General features: G+C 43.1%; 1 protein-coding gene across 1 annotated transcript in view; it reads left to right on the forward strand.

Annotated features, from left to right (window-relative positions):
- The first annotated feature begins 11,465 nt into the window (after positions 1 to 11,465).
- The window catches only part of rasgrf2a (Ras protein-specific guanine nucleotide-releasing factor 2a), a 56,474-nt gene continuing 49,918 nt past the window's right edge, over positions 11,466 to 18,021 (forward strand). Inside the window, exon 1 of the mRNA XM_039614384.1 lies at positions 11,466 to 12,326. Coding sequence (XP_039470318.1) covers positions 12,048 to 12,326 — 279 coding nt within the window. The 5' untranslated portion in view covers positions 11,466 to 12,047. The remainder of the gene's footprint in view (positions 12,327 to 18,021) is intronic.

The following is an 18,021-nucleotide window of genomic DNA, read 5'->3' on the forward strand; positions in this document are numbered from 1 at the left end:
ACGCTTCACTGATGTACATTCAAAATTGTGCATTTATTACAGCATACTGCTACGGTGTATAACAAAGGTGTGTGCTGACAGTTGGTGAGATGATTATACTGCTTTTAAGCTTACAAATTCTCAGAATAAGCAGCATTCCCCTCCAAGCTAAATACAATTGAAACTGAGCAACGTGTGTCTGACGGCAGGCGCTGATGCAACATGTGCGTGCCCTTGTCCTTTCCTTTAACCTCACAGGGTTTGTTTGTCTATTTGCTCCTCCCCTTGTAGCTCTGCTCATGATATTAAGCTGCAAAGGGACTTTTTCCCCCCAACTGTCACCATTGCCACTGTCTGCCTGTGGACACAGTTGTCAGATGTGGCCTTTTAATGCTCTGAAACTGATCAGACATGACAGGATGAGGTTAATCTACCTCAGGAGTTAATGGGCTAGCTCACCAGGACTTCATAGTAGGCTGTTTACAAAAGCAGGGATTATGTATGTGCAATATCAATGCCTTACTTTCAGTCTTAACACATTCATTAATTCTCACTTTTTACCTTTTTAGCGGAGAAAGAATGTGCTTACTAAAACACTTCAGCATTACCAGTTGATCATTATAAACTTAGATTTAAGGAAGAGTTAAAAGGCAATACAACTAGGAGAAATTACACACACACACACACACACATACACACACAGGTGCAAATACATAGAAAATACTTTCTACAGTTTTTCCAATTACATTTCTCCCTTATTAGCTTCTCATTATTGGCTTCATTCAGAACTGCATTTACAATCCATCTCCTCACACACTATATCTTGAATAATCAGGACCCATCATATCTTAAAGACCTTGTAGTATCTTATTGTCCTAAAAGAGGACTTCATTCTCACATTGTATGCTTACTTGTGGTTACTAGAATTTTCAGAACCCTCACTCAGTTATGCTGCACTGAGCTTAGGCTGTTGGGGGGCCTCCCATGATATACTGTTTCTTTTTCATTCATTTCTTTTCGCTTCTATATATATATATTTATAAACCTCTACTATATTTAATCATAAATACTTATTAACCTCTGGCTATTTCTTCCATAGGTTAATCTGGCTCTGGCTATTTCTTCCATAGTGTGTCTTTTGTCCAGTTTCTTTCTGCCCTCTCTCTCTCTTTCCCCTCACCCCCAACTGGTTGTGGGGAATGGCCGCCCCTCCGTGAGGCTGCTTCTGCCTGAGATTTTTTCTCTGTTAAAAGGCAGTTTTTCATTCACTCTATTGCCAGTAGCTTGGTCGTGGGGTTCCGTGTGCTTGATGGAGTTTCTTTCTAATATTGTAAGGTCTTTGATTTATAATATAAAGCACCTTGAACAGAGTCTTGCTGACAGTTTATGTGGGTTGTATGTAATTTTAATAGAATAAATATGGATTAAATTTGATTTTTAATAAAAAATCAAACGATGGCAGTGTTTTTCTACTTTTCACACTCACATTCACACCTATGGACAATTTAGAATTATCAATTAACCTAACCCCACTAACTTTATGTCTTTGGACTGTGGGAGGAAGCTGGAGTACCCAGAGAGAACACGGGGACGAAGGGAGAACATGTTAACTCCACATAGAAAGTTCCTGATCTAATGGTAAAATTGAACTCAGGGCCTTGCTGTGGAGGCAACAGTGCTAACCATAGCTGCTCCATGAAGTTATTCAAATTTCTATTATTTTACAGTTCTATTTTGACCCCCAGCTCTCAGAATATAACCTTTTTTAACAGTTCAAAGCAGAGTGGAGTGAAGTTAGACTTCATCATGGTAAACTGATACACAGGAAAATGGAGAGAGTAATTTTTCCAAAGTTAACATTATTTTCCTCTAAAAGAGTCATTTTTACTCATTTTGGATTGTAATCATTTCAATTGGCCGCCAGAGTTGGAGCAAAAAAACAGAGGAATTTCCATTGGAGTAATATGACATGACCATGCCCACTATCCCGCAGTGGAACAGAGACAACTGTCAGCGGTGAGCCAGGTAAGTGAGTAAAGTGCTCAATAATGATTGAATTTAGGATAAAATGGGGAATTTCTGTTCATCTGAAAGGTCTGTAAGTAACATTACAGCATGAGAGTTTGTGGGTCTTACATGCTGCATAATTGGCAAGGTTGATGCTTACGTTAGCTTCTGCTAAATTAATGTCGTTAGACTACTCACAGACAGCATTAAGGTATATATCACTAAACTAAATTTAGCATTGCTCAATAGCTGCTTTAGGTAGTATAATTGACCAGGGTAGTGTGTTTTTAGCAAATCCAGTGCACTAATGTTTTATCCAAAAAAGGTCGTTGAGCACATGTGTTTTACTCCAAACTGAGTCATGAAAATTGACTTTTTTACCTGATGTTCTGTTAGTAATATGTGTGTTTTATCGAGGATTGACGTTTGTGGATGTTTCACCTGTTCAGTTAGAAAGCAGGTGTGGTTTACTCTGAATTGAGACACATACACGACTGTTTTCGCCTGATCTTTGGTTAGGAGCATGTGTGTTTAATGGAGTGAATCTTGTATGTGTACTACTGTTAGTTTAGCAAGCACGTGTGTTTTACTCGAATTGAAAAGTATATATGGTTGCAGTGTGCACAAGTGTGCAGTTTTAGATGTTTCTTTTAAGCCCTATGTGTTTTGTGTGTGCCTCTGTTTTGTTCAATTTTGTAAGTATTTGTAGTAAATCTAATTATTTAAAAATATCCTTTTCATATCATGAAGGATGCAAGCTGTGCCTGTGAAGTGCAGAGAACAACAGAAGTACATCAGTTTTGAGGGCCAGCTGACCTACAGATCATTTTTGGAATGCGGTGAGTAAAAAACGTCAACATTTCCTGCGTGTTTCAAAGTGTGAATCAGTCAAGCTTTGGGGATGATGTTATAATAGCTGCTATACCAACTGTTTAGGTTTATTTTGCTCAATTTATTTAATTTCACTTTCTTTGCCTTGTTCTGGTGTTTATTTCAAATGTATAATGCAATTTTATTATGTTCACAGTTGCCAAGAAGTTCAACATCCCAAACATATGGCTTCTCTAAGATACTTGATCCAATTGTGAAGAATATGAAAATCCTGGAGAGGGATGGAATTACGATTGCCTTGCATGATGACCCAGTACATGGAACTATTGTCCAAGTTACTACTGACAACCTTGATCTTCACTGTCTGTTTGGTTTTCTAGAGTCATTTAGTGCCAGATATTGTTGCCACTTTTGTCTTGCTGAAAAAGAGGACTTTCAGAAAGAGTTTACAGAGGATTCACCCAAGATAATCATGCGAACTCAAGCACTTCATACTGAACATTGCCAAAAAATGGAGGCAAATCCCAGACTGCCTTATGTGATGGGTGTTAAACAGTCTTGGATTCTAAACTCATTGCAGTACTTCAATACATGTGAAAATTTCTCTGTTGATATTATGCACAATATCTTGGAGGGAGTCGCACAATATGAAATGAAACTGATTATGTTACATGCAATAGATCAGTATACAACAAAGGAAGTGGACATGAGAATTAAGAGCTTTAACTATGGCTAAATGGAACAAAACAACAAACCACCTACAGTGAAGTTGGGAGAGGACTCAAATGACTTGGAGTTAAATGCCATCCAGTCCTGGTTTTTACATCGGCATCTACCACTCATCTTTGGAGACTTAGTTTGTCCAAACGATCAGCACTGGTATTTGCTACTGTGTTTCACTGTGCCTTTTGATAGAATAATATGTAATAACTGAAGGTAGACATAGATGATTGAACTAAAAACTAGCTGTGAAAAGTATATTAAATTCAACTTTAAACTAACAAACAAATCCAACAATGGCAGAGGTGGTGCAGTGTTTGGCACTTTTCCCTTACAGCAACTATGTCTTGGGTCCAAATTTACAATCTGGCTGGGGCCTTTCTTTCTTCCGTTTTTTTTCCTGGGGGGCCTTTCTGCATGGAGTTTGCACGTTCTTTGTATGCCTGTGTGGGTTCTCTACAGGTACTGTGACTGCTCCCACAGTCCTGAGATATGCAGTTAGTGGAGTAAGGTAAATTTGTGATTTTAAATTGGGTTTAGGTATGAATGTGAGTGCGAATGGTTGTCTGTCTCTCTGTGTTAGCCCTCTGCAGGGTGTACCCTGCGTCTTGCCCCATGGCACCAGCACCCCTGAAACCAGAAGAAGATGGATGCAATAAAAATAAAAAGTAGACAAGAGCTAGCTGAAATTATGCAGTGTGCTTACAAAACTATCCTAAATAAAATAAAAAAAAATAAAATACAGGAACTGCTTTTATTTTTTACTTTTTGTCAGTCTGACATAAAGAAGAGGTTTCCTAAGGGGTTTTGAACAGAGATCCACACAAAATCCATGTGAACATAGTGCAATTACCATTTTAAAATATAAATAAAATGGCGCAAGGCTTATATATATATATATATATATATATATATATATATATATATATATATATATATATATATATATATATATATATATATATATATATATATATATATATATATATATATATATATACACATACATACATACAGGAGTGCAGAATTATTAGGCAAGCTGTATTTTTGAGGAATAATTTTATTATTGAACAACAACCATGTTCTCAATGAACCCAAAAACTCATTAATATCAAAGCTGAATGTTTTTGGAAGTAGTTTTTAGTTTGTTTTAGTTTTAGCTATTTTAGGGGGATATCTGTGTGTGCAGGTGACTATTACTGTGCATAATTATTAGGCAACTTAACAAAAACAAATATATACCCATCCATCCATCCATCCATTCGCTTCCGCTTATCCTTTTCAGGGTCGCGGGGGGCGCTGGAGCCTATCCCAGCTGTCATAGGGCGAGAGGCGGGGTACACCCTGGACAGGCCGCCAGTCTGTCGCAGGGCCAACACACAGGGACAAACAACCATTCACTCGCACATTCACACCTAGTGGCAATTTGGATTTTCCAATTAACCTATCCCCACAAGTTGCATGTCTTTGGACGGTGGAGGAAGCCGAGTACCCGGAGAGAACCCACGCAAACACGGGAGAACATGCAAACTCCACACAGAAAGACCCCGGCCTGATGTTGGAATTGAACTCAGGACCTTCTTGCTGTGCGGCAACAGTGCTAACCACCGTGCCACCGTGCTACCCGGAGTACATGGGATGATCCATGTCTGAGGCAAATTATAGCAATAATTGTAGTTTACTGATTTGAGAAACCTGCACATGATACTTGTCCTGTTGATGCTGAATGCTTTATTACTCTTATGATACAATTGTTTATAAGTGTGAAGTTTGATTTCACTTCTAGATCTTGTTTTCCAGGCCATGATGGTGTGTATGCTATTACTGTGCATAATTATTAGGCAACTTAACAAAAAACAAATATATACCCATTTCAATTATTTATTTTTACCAGTGAAACCAATATAACATCTCCACATTCACAAATATACATTTCTGACATTCATAAACAAAACAAAAAGAAATCAGCGACCAATATAGCCACCTTTCTTTGCAAGGACACTCAAAAGCCTGCCACCCATGGATTCTGTCAGTGTTTTGGTCTGTTCACCATCAACATTGCGTGCAGCAGCAACCACAGCCTCCCAGGCACTGTTCAGAGAGGTGTACTGTTTTCCCTCCTTGTAAATCTCACATTTGATGATGGACCACAGGTTCTCAATGGGGTTCAGATCAGGTGAACAAGGAGGCCATGTCATTAGTTTTTCTTGCCAGCCACGCTGTGGAGTACTTGGACGCGTGTGATGGAGCATTGTCCTGCATGAAAATCATGTTTTTCCTGAAGGATGCAGACTTCTTCCTGTACCACTGCTTGAAGAAGGTGTCTTCCAGAAACTGGCAGTAGGACTGGGAGTTGAGCTTGACTCCATCCTCAACCCGAAAAGGCCCCACAAGCTCATCTTTGATGATACCAGCCCAAACCAGTACTCCACCTCCACCTTGCTGGCGCCTGAGTCGGACTGGAGCTCTCTGCCTTTACCAATCCAGCCACGGGCCCATCCATCTGGCCCATCAAGACTCACTCTCATTTCATCAGTCCATAAAACCTTAGAAAAATCAGTCTTGAGATATTTCTTGGCCCAGTCTTGACGTTTCAGCTTGTGTGTCTTGTTCAGTGGTGGTCGTCTTTCAGCCTTTCTTACCTTGGCCATGTCTCCGAGTATTGCACACCTTGTGCTTTTGGGCACTCCAGTGATGTTGCAGCTCTGAAATATGGCCAAACTGGTGGCAAGTGGCATCTTGGCAGCTGCACGCTTGACTTTTCTCAGTTCATGGGCAGTTATTTTGCGCCTTGGTTTTTCCACACGCTTCTTGCGACCCTGTTGACTATTTTGAATGAAACGCTTGATTGTTCGATGATCACGCTTCAGAAGCTTTGCAATTTTAAGACTGCTGCATCCCTCTGCAAGATATCTCACTATTTTTGACTTTTCTGAGCCTGTCAAGTCCTTCTTTTGACCCATTTTGCCAAAGGAAAGGAAGTTGCCTAATAATTATGCACACCTGATATAGGGTGTTGATGTCATTAGACCACACCCCTTCTCATTACAGAGATGCACATCACCTAATATGCTTAATTGGTAGTAGGCTTTCGAGCCTATACAGCTTGGAGTAAGACAACATGCATGAAGAGGATGATGTGGACAAAATACTCATTTGCCTAATAATTCTGCACTCCCTGTATATGTAGGTGTACATATATATATGTTCACCTACATATTGTAGCGGGTCAGGGCTGTTTGGGGTTTGACAGCTATGTTCTGTTGTTCTAGGCGGCAGCGTTATGTTGCCATGGTTACAGGTGATGCTCTCTCTCTGCGACTGTGTGTTTCTGGGTGGAGAGAGCGCCATTTTGTTGATGTTGTTTTTCACTGTTGAATGATAATAAACGGCTGTGCTCCCTGGCTAGCTCGCAGGAAGCAAGACCAAACGATACCTCTGTCTCCTCCTTGTCTGAGCTCGCCACATTGGTGTCAGAAGTGGGATAGCTCACCCTCACCGGAATGGAGAGAGACACTCAGAGGCTGGAGCAAGCCGTCGAAGAGAGCATTCGCTGCTTGGGAAGCTGGCGATCGAAGAGAGAGGAAGCGAGTGGCCATATAAGTCCCCCGACGGGTCCCGACAGCACGAGCGCACCACGGCAGCGGCCCGTCGTGACAGACGCTAGGACAATGCTTCATGGGCTGCCTCTGTCGACCGACACGCTGAGCCCCCGACAGCGAGCAGTGATGCCTACAACGCCAGCTAAGGTACCGAAACACAATGGGCTAACCCCGCTAGAGCCCTACCTCTCACAAGTACGGCTAGCCACGAGGCATGGGGGCTGGAGTGACGAAGAGGCTGCTACGCACTGCAGGTACTGCTTGACCTAGCCCCGGCAGAGCAGCATGAACTCCAGGCCCTCACCATGGCACTCGAGAGGTGATTTGGGTAGCGGCACTCCACTGATCAGAGCAGGAAGCAGCTGACCAACCGGAGCCATCGGGCAGGGGAGAGCCTGGGTGCCTTTGCAGCTGATGTGTTGCTATATGCTCGCCGTGGCTACCCAGAGTTCCCAGCAGCAGCCCATGAGGAGCTTAGCCTGCATGCTTTTTTGCGAGGACTCTTTCCAGAGCAACTGCGCCAACACGTCCGGCTGGCTATGCCTCAAACTCTCCGTGAGGCGCTCCTTGAGGCTGAAAGGGCCGAGCTGGTGCTCGCCTCGCGACCTAACCAGCAGGTGATCCCCCCAAACTACCCCCAAATCAGAGCCGCAGACTGCAACAGGGAGGGGGAGGTCCCGGACATATGCCAGCTGCAGCCCTCGCTGCCCTGGAGGCGTCCCCGTCGACCGACCGCTGCTACTGGTGCGATGAGCCTGGTCACGTGGCGTGCAACTGCCTGGCGCCCGCCCCAAAGACCAGAACTATGTGGCCTCAGGGAAATGAGAGGGGGAGCGGTGTAGCGAGGGGACCACCGCTCCAGCTTCCTGCCCCCCTCCAAGAACGATGCACGGTGACGGGCCTAGTCGGGCACCTCAAGGGACTCTACCTGAGCTGCTGTGTGGAGGACCAGCCCTGCCAGGCCCTGGTGGACACAGGGTCTACCATTTCCCTAATACAACCTGGTGTGTTCCCTGGAACGTCCGGGCCACTTGTGATGGGTTGGTCGCCCACCGACACCCAGCTGATGATGGTGACGGGGGAGAGAACTGACATACGGGGGAAGACACCGTTGCGGATCCGAGTGAAGGATCTGGAGCTGGTGTACAACTTCTGGCTTGCTGACATCCAAGACCAGTGCATCATCGGCCTTGATCTGCTGACCCGCTGGGGGGCCTGCGTTGACAGCGCGAAGCTGGCTATCACTCTTGGTACAGAGACTCTGGCCCTCCAGTGCGGTCAAAAGCAGTGAAAGGAGGGGACCAGAGGCAGACAAGCCAGGCTTCAGGCAGCTGCTGCTCAACAGACTTCGGACGCCGGTGGCTCTGGACCATCTCTACTCGCCTCAGCCCCAGCCTCTAGGCCCAACAAACCTCCCTCGACCGAGACAACCCAAGCGGTTGATGACCAGCGGCAGCAGTTGAGGTGCCTCCTGGACGGGAATGTGGACATCATTGCCACTAGTGATGAAGACTGTAGGCAGACGCGGCTGGTTCAGCACCCACACCGGCTGCCCCTCTCGAAATGACAGGAGGAGTGGGCCCAGGAGGCACTGGGCATGGCTACTGCTCAGGCCACAGCCAGCAGAGGGGAATGGCTCCCGTTGACCACGCAGCAGCTGAAGCGGAAGCAGGAGGCTGACGCGACATTGGTTCAGGTGGGGGCCTGGCTGGAGGCGGCGCGATGCCCAGACTGGACAGGGGTGTCAGGACAGGGGCCCGAAGTGAAGGCCTACTACTCCCAGTACAACAATCTGGAGACCCACGACGGCCTCCTATACCAGAGATGGCGGGCCCCCGGTCAGGGCAGGGGTCTCCTGCAGCTGTTGGTGCCTCGGTTGCTGCAGTCCCAGGTGCTCAAGCTTGTCCACGCCTCGGTGGGGGCCGGCCACTATGGAAATGCCAAAACTCGGTTCTACTGGCCTGGTTGTCGATGGGATGTGGAACTTCATGTGAACTGCTGTGACACCTGCACGCCACGGAAGGGCCCCACTCAACGCTCCACTGCCCCCCTGCAGCAGCACCGGGTGGGGGCCCCGATGCAGAGAGTGGGAGTAGACGTCCTAGGGCCTTTCCCCGTCACCGAGTTAGGGAACTGGCACGTGTTGGTGGCCAGGGACTGCTGCAGGAGGTGGAGGGAGCGGCCGCGGGTGGTTCATGACTACACCCGCCAGGCCCAGGCCAGCGCCGGAGTACGACAAAAAAGAGCCTGCGACAACAGGTGCCGAGGGGGAGCTTTCATGCCTGGCGACAAGGTTTGGGTGTACTGCCCGGTTCGTAAGAGGGGAGTGTCCCCCAGGCTGTGCAGTCACTGGCAAGGGCCGGTGGAGGTCGTGGAGCGGCTAACAGAAGTGATGTACCATATCCGCATGAACGGCCTGGGGCGCATGGTGGTGTTGCACCAGGACAGACTCTCACCGTACCGCCCGCCCGCTCCAGCAGCCGCCGGGGCAGGGGATGCTGGTGGCACCCCATGTTCTGATCCGAGTGACTCTTCCCCTGCTGGTTGAGATCAGCCTGTGTGCCGAAAGAAGATACCTGAGCATTTGTGGGACTTTGTGTTGGGTAATGGGGTTGTCGGGGACGACTGACCCCTTAGGTGGGGGCTATGTAGGGCTGTTTGGGGTTTGACAGCTATTTTCTGTTGTTCCAGGGGGCAGCGTTATGTTGCCATGGTTACAGGTGACGCTCTCTCTCTGCGACTGTGGGTTTCTGGGTGGAGAGAGCCCCATTTTGTTGTTGATGTTTTTCGCTGTTGAATGATAATAAACGACTGTGCTCCCTGGCTAGCTCGCGGGAAGCAAGACCAAACGATACCTCTGTCTCCTCCTTGTCTGAGCTCGCCGCAATATATATATCACAGTATATAAGCTGGTGACTCATTTACAGAGCATTATCTGCACACAAGTGAAATGCAAGTCTGTGGCAGCTTAGCTCCATCAGTCATTTGTCTCCGCATGTGTGCGACACATACAAACACTGACTACTAAAGCATTACAACATCTGTTTCAGGCTGGATGGGACTTTCAACAGCCATCTTTTGATGCAAATAACCACAAAAATAGAAACTTCTGCTTTTGTCCACCTTACAAATGTGTGTTAGAAACGGACACACAGAGACACACACACACTTATTAGTGCTGAAGGCATATCTACTCTAAAGAGAACAACCATAAGTGTGATAAACAATTTTTTTTGTTATATTTTAAGACTCCTTGAGAACACAAGTGCTCAAAGTGATATGTTGATTTTAAAGGTCAAATCTTGATACAAATACACTTATGCTTAGACATCACTTACCATAACAACTTATTTTGTAAAAGAAATAACCTGATTTAGGTGATTTGGAGTCTGAAATGTATACCAGTCAGACTATCAGTCAGACTTTTGAAAAGTCACAGCAATATTTGCTATTTCATGCATCAAATTTCACCAAATGTTTTGGAGGACTGCAATTAACATTACTCATAGAGCCACATGACTAAGTTGAAATAAATCACCAGAGTTGTTAAAGAAGGCCTATCATGCTATTGTGATTTGCACATATCCATTTCTCTGGCCACTTTGTTAGGTTTACCTATCAACTGCTCCCTAACATAAATATCAATCAGCCACACATAGCACTAGTTTAGGTAGGAACCACAGACATGGTCAGAACGAACTGAAGTTCAAACTGACATGGGTTTTTAACATGGGCTGTTTTGTCTCAAAAACCCCAAAACAGCCTGGTTTGAAACTGTTGATCTGCTGGAAGTTTTCTGCACAACCAACTCTAGGGTTAGACCGAAAATGCTTTGCTGATTTCAGAGGTCAGGGAATAATGCCCATGTAAACATGTAACACAATTAGGTTGAAATTGCTGGTAATGGACCCCCCCCCCACACACACACACACACACACACAATTAATAGCAATACACCTTACATATATTTTGTTCGCTTGGCATTTGGAGAAAAACGTAAAAGATTTATCCGGTTTAATCTGGCCAGTGTACAAACTGCTAAGTAAAAAAAAAAAAAATTCCCCAAGTTTCCTCTAAACAACAAACCTGTCAGCTGATGTCAACAAATCTGCAAACATTTTATACCATGTAAGAAAACCTCGAAAGGAGGCAGATTTCATGAAAAATATCACTATCCACCTCAGAGAACCAACAAACTGGACCTGAGCAAAGCGGGAACCAGCCCTCAGCAGAGACTTTTTTTTTCTTTTTTTCTTTTCTTTCTTTCTTTTTTTTTTTTTTTTTTTTTTTTTACAGCGAAACGTGTGCTGTGTAAAGCTGTGGGTGTGTAAACTTTGGTGCACACGTTCTGCCGGCTCGGGGCGTTTTTGCGCTGCCTAAATTGAACTCCTGCGAGGCTCCGCGCTCAGAGAGCAGCTCGCGGGCTGCGGCGATCTGTCTCTTTAAGTTGGTGTCAAAGCCGATTAGCGCTGATGTCCGCCGTGATTCTGTTTTTACCGTCTGTTGACTGAGTCTATTTCTGTGTGCTGTTGTTGGCGGTACTACACACCGTCGTTTTCCTCATTTTTTTAACCACCTGGACAAAAACACACTGGCTTGCTAGGTCATGTCCGAACTTTGCAGCATGGAGATGTGTTGAAGCGGTGCTGCTTTTCAACGGTTCAGCTTGACGGGGCAGATCACACTGGAGCCTGTATTTGACAGTCTGGTAAGAGTGATGCACTCTTCAACTTTTTATGCCATGGCAAGCCTGGATTACCTTTTTCTGCAGATGAGATGTTAACCACTTTCTCTTCAGTATCCATCCGGTAAAGATAACGGTAGCGATATCGAGGATCCGTGATGTGATACATATGTTTGCTCTTTGAAGTTGGGATCAAAATAAGAACAGGACTCAGTGTAAACATAATGCAGAAGAGCGTGCGGTACAATGAGGGCCACGCTCTGTATCTGTCAGTGGTTGCGCGCAAAGAGGGGACCAAGCGCGGCTATCTGAGCAAGAAGACCACAGAGAACAGCCGCTGGGCTGAGAAGTACTTCGCCCTCTACCAGAATGTGCTCTTCTACTTCGAGAACGACCAGAGCGCAAGGCCCTCAGGTATATACCTGCTGGAGGGATGCACGTGCGAGAGGGCACCGGCGCCCAAAGTGTCCGCCATCAGCAAGGATGCCATTGAGAAGCAGCAGGTGCGTCCCACAGTAAACGCGCTTTTAGCGTAAAAAAACCTCCATTTCCTTTGCTCTTTCATTTCTATCTTTCTTGAGTCCCTTTAAAAAGTCCTCACCCCACATACACGGTGTCATGAGTCTTGCTCAGCGTTTCTTTATTTTCCCTCCCAAAACTCTAGCTATCAGGAATTCAAAAGGTAATTAGACATCCTTCATGATACAACCTCTAACTTATGGTGGAATGTCCCACCAGGTAATTTTGATGAATTTAGGTTTAAATTTTTAGCGCTTAAAATGAAGTGTTATGTCCTAATTATACTTAAAAAGTATTTTCATTCGAGATTGTGTCTCTTTTGTACTCAGTACATACACGTTTACATCCAAATATATATAAAAAAATTACTTAAAATAATTAGTTTTTGGTTTGTGTAAAAACTGGCAGTTGCTCAACTATACTTATAATAATATGCAACACTAGGAAATGGTGAGTATTTTTAGGTATGAAAAGTTACACCATCATTCACAAGAATTACTTAGTAAAAGTTCGGAAAGTTAGTTATTAACTTTACTGACTAACTAACTAACTAAATAAATACAAACATTTACAGTGCTTATAAAAACTTACAAACCCTTAGTAAGAATTATGTATAGCAGTTTTAGTTAGTAAAATAATTCTGTCACTATTTAAACACAGAAATTACAGCAGAAATTTCAAGAGAAACCTATTAAACAGGTCACACAAAGGTAGTTGTGTTTATTGTTGTATTCTTTTGTAATTTAAAGTCTATATGTCAGGCATGTTTGGCACACAGCATATTTGAGTTTAGCATATTTGATCATAAATATAATATACCTACGCTACCAGTCAAAAGTTTTAGAAAACCCCAATCTTTCCAGTTTTTATGCAGTTTAATGTCTCATTGCACAATGAAAGCATTGGCGGTGTTTTATGGCCCAGGCAAACCTGTTTGTCTTATTCTGACATCTTAGCAATGGCTTTCTTGCTTTAACTCATTCTGTCAAACCTGCAGCTCGAAGTCTTCTCTTCACATTTGAAACTGAGACTTGTTTACTACGACCACAATTAGGCTGTGCTTGAAGCTGTTCTTCTGTGAGCAGCTTATCATGCTAGCTGTTAACTCTCAGAAACTTGTCCTCAGATTCAGTTGTGGCTTTGGGTCTGCCAAACCTCTTCCTATCAGAGTTTGCTCGAGCTTCTGAGTGCCTTTTGATGGTGAAGGAAACTGTACTCACTCACACCTTGACTTTCTTAACAATTTATCTGTGGGAAAGACCTACGTTTTTAAGTGTTATGACGGTCTGTCTCTCTTCCACTGTTAATTCCCTTTTTTCACCATTTTTGTAGCAACACACTACTTTCTGCAGTACAATACTGTTCAACTGATGCTCATGAGGCTATGGTACCACATTGTGTTCCAATACTGCTTTTATACAGACAGAGGGGTTGGAAGTAATCCAGAAAAGTTGGAACACCTGTAGGAATTAGTAGCACGAGCTTTCAAGGCTTGATCAACCTCCATGGCTGTAGTACAGCTTTAAATTGTTAACTCATTCTGTGTTTGTGCTGAATAACTATTTCACAAAAGCAGAAATAAAAGTCAAAATAGACTATGCTGTATCATACACATCATTGTAATGAAATTGAAATGAAAATGCATGTAGAGACCATTTGTTCACCTTTTCTGTGTCATACAAAGACACGGCAGATGCAACCAAAGATCTCAAATTTGGACTCATCAGAACAAAGCACAGATTTCCACTGGTCTAATGTCCATTCCTTGTGTTTCTTGGCCCAAATAAATCTCTTCTGCTTGTTGCTTTTCTTTAATAGTGGTTTAGCAGTTGTTTGACCATAAAGGCCCAATTTGCATAGTCTCCTCTGAACAGTTGATTTAGAGATGTGTCTGCTACTGGAACTGTGTGGCATTTATCTGGCCTCTAATCTGAGGTGCTGTTAACTTGCAATTTCTGAGGCTGGTGACTGGGATGAATTTATCCTCAGCAGCAGAGGTGACTCTTGATCTTCTTTTCCTGGGGTGGTCGCCATGTGAGCCAGTTTCGTCGTAGCGCCTGATGGTTTTGTCATTTCTCTTTACTTAGCCGATTGGTTCTTGCCAGAATATGAATTCTAACAGGTGTGAAATAGGACATCAGCTGTGTACCAACCTCACTTCTGCATAACACAACTGATGGTCCCAACCCCATTAAGAACACCAGAAATTCCTGGTTGCTGGTTTAGCTCACTGGGATGAGCAGGCGGCCATATGCTACAAGGATGAGAACAGCCGGCCCGGGTTTGAATCTGACCTGCAGCCCTTTGCTGCATGTCTTCCCTCTCTCTTTCCTGTCATTCTTCACTGTACCTTTTCAAAAAAAGGCAAAAAAAAAGATAAAAAAAAAAGACAACAATTCCACAAATGAACCCTGACAGGGCCACTTGTTCTATTGAAGGTCGCATGCAGTGCCAGAATAACAGTAATTTCACACAGAGTCATAGGTGGGGTCGCATTGGGTGTAGGGAGAGGTTTGGAGGTGGCGATTGGGCAATTACTGCTTAGTTTAAGGTGGTGTGTGCCACCCCAAGGCCTTCTTGTGGTCAGGCTCTTGTTATGAGCAATTCAGTGACAGTGACAACAAGATGTTTGCAACCTTTAAGTAATATAGGCTGGTAATATTGGCTTGGTCAGGCTTTACTTAATGTTCTTAGTATGTATAGTAACATTGTAGATTTTTCTTTTTTTTAATTTTATGTGAGCTGATGTTCTTACATGTTATAATGAGTGTTGCTAACTAAAGTTAGAGGGGTTTAGAATATTAAACTGACACATGGGGGGCATTGACCATCCTTGGAGCCATGCTAGTTGCTAGTGAAACTAAAGTCATAAATATCACTTCGCAGAATCATTTAATAACTAGTTTTTTTAAGTTACTTATTTTTGTCTGAGTAACAGTTTCTAACTCAAATATTCAGTTTACCATACTGAAAAACAAAGGAGGAAAAATACGCTCTTAAGTTTTTATATGCTTTGGCATTTTAATTTGTAAAAAAATAAAACACCCTCTGTACATGGTATGAGTGACAAATGTGATAAAAATTAATAATTTATTAAGTAAATAAATGAAAGACATTAAATGTTCAATAAACTTTTTTAGAATAAGAATATATAACAAAAACCTCAGAAGATAAATAAATCCCATTAGAAGAGATTTCACAGCTTTGAAATGTTCTGCTTTACAAATTGTTTACTTGAGCAATTATATATTCAAAGCAAAGCTTTGTGGATTTTGTGAAATACTTTCAAAGTTGCTCCACACTGTAAAATCTAATTAGTTCCCAGAACTCAAAAAAATTATGGAAACTCGTTGCCTCAAAAAAATTGAGTAAAGCTTAACTAAAAATGACTAAGTTAGATCAACTTATTTACTTTGAGTACTCTATACAAGCTCATTTGTTCCCAGAACTCAAAAAAATTGGATCAAGTTTACGTAAGATGACCAAGTTAGGGCAACTTACTCATTTTGAGTACACTGTACAGCCTTGTTAGTTCCCAGAACTCAAAAAAATTATGGAAACTCGTTGGCTCAAAAAAACTAAGTAAAGCTTACTTAAGATGACTGTTAGGACAACTTATACATTGCAAGTCTGCAGTATTAACAATAACTTGATATTTCTGACTGTACAATACTAATTGTTTACCTACTGACAAACATGTTAAGTTCAACTAAATGAAAAAACAATTTGTGGTAACATGAATATGATTAAAAATAATTAACAACAATTTTTGTAATGATGTTAAAATGAGCCCAACTTTTATTTTCAAACACAACAAAGTATAACAGCCAACATACTGGACACTGTTCTGCTGAACAACAAACAATTATATTGCCATCACTGTTATAATCTTACAATGAAACAAAGTCTCAGATTTAATTATTCTGAAAATAAGTTTAGGCCTACCACAAGTTTGTTTTGTACTTACATTACTTATATAATCAAAATAAAAATATTTGTTGTTCTGTCACAAGTGCAGTCTCTAATTTAAACAAGACATTTGTTTTCCATTCCAACACATGAGCTGGAATGTTGTATTATTTTAAGGATGGCTTGTTTCCAGTCCAGGCATTACTGCCTGAATGACTGTCATGGATCGAGGTGATCCAAATGTAGGTGCAGAAGAAAGTCTTTAACTTCCCTTAAGTACATCTCCAAAAGTTGAATCTATTCATCTGGACGTAGCGTTTTGTGGGAGAAACGTTTCGTCACTCATCCAAGTGACTTCTTCAGTCTCAGCTGACTGCAGGTTTCCCCAAACCTTATAAACAGTACATTTGCATAATGACTGAAACCAGCCCACTGAAGGAACAATGGGCTGTGAGGTCAGTTCCTTAATCATAATTATGCAAATTCCCATGACCATTGATCAACAATCACTGACCAAAACCCACTGATCAAAGAACACTGATCAATGGCCATGAGTACCATTTACAGAGGAGAGAAGGACAAGGACAACCGCTGCCCAGGCGAAAACCTGTAGTGATCCCATATGTGTCAGGAGTATCGGAACAGTTGAGATGCATTTTTTCTAAACACCGGGTTTCTGTGGCTTTTAAACCCCAAAACACGCTGCGCCAAAAAACTGGTCCACCCAAGGATCGGGTCCCCGACACAAACAGAGTAACATAGTGTACGCTGTTAAGTGCCAGGAGGATTGCCAGGATTTATACATCGGGGAAACCAAACAACCTCTAGCGAAGCGGATGGCACAACACAGAAGAGCTACCTCATCAGGCCAGGACTCTGCAGTTTATTTACACCTACAGGCCAGTGGACACTCTTTCAATGATGAGGATGTACACATCCTGGACAGGGAAGAACGCTGGTTTGAGCGCGGAGTCAAGGAGGCCATTTACGTGAAAAGGGAAAGACCATCTCTGAATCGAGGAGGGGGCCTAAGGGTACATCTTTCGCCATCTTACAACGCTGTGATTGCAGCCATTCCCCAACTCTCTGTAAATGGTACTCATGGCCATTGATCAGTGTTCTTTGATCAGTGGGTTTTGGTCAGTGATTGTTGATCAATGGTCATGGAATTTGCATAATTATGATTAAGGAACTGACCTCACAGCCCATTGTTCCTTCAGTGGGCTGGTTTCAGTCATTATGCAAATGTACTGTTTATAAGGTTTGGGAAACCTGCAGTCAGCTGAGACTGAAGAAGTCACTTGGATGAGTGACGAAACGTTTCTCCCACAAAACGCTACGTCCAGATGAATAGATTCAACTTTTGGAGATTTACTTTCCTGGATGATTGAGAATGCATCAAGACGTTCCCTTAAGTACAGTGGCAGTGGATGTGGGTTGGAGATGCAATGAGCTTGAACCTGCAGGCGACCATCTTCACTGACCACACCATCTGTGACGGAGGACTCATCTCTCCTGGTGTCCTGCAAGCAAACAATCATATTTTTTGGAACATGAACTTAATTGCTTTCTTAAAACATTTTTTTCTGCATTTGGTATAGAACAGACTCCAATTTAGACGATCTCAGGCTCCCTCCCCACCGGAGAGGTGACATTCAATGTCCCAATTGTCAGTCTGGATAGCCCTGACCACCACCCAGCATACAATAATGTCATGAAAGGATCATTTTAAAAAGGGCTATGCAAACATGGCCAATAACTTTCATTCTA

This window comes from Oreochromis aureus, linkage group 7, assembly GCF_013358895.1.
Source record: "Oreochromis aureus strain Israel breed Guangdong linkage group 7, ZZ_aureus, whole genome shotgun sequence".
Classification (NCBI taxonomy): domain Eukaryota; kingdom Metazoa; phylum Chordata; class Actinopteri; order Cichliformes; family Cichlidae; genus Oreochromis; species Oreochromis aureus.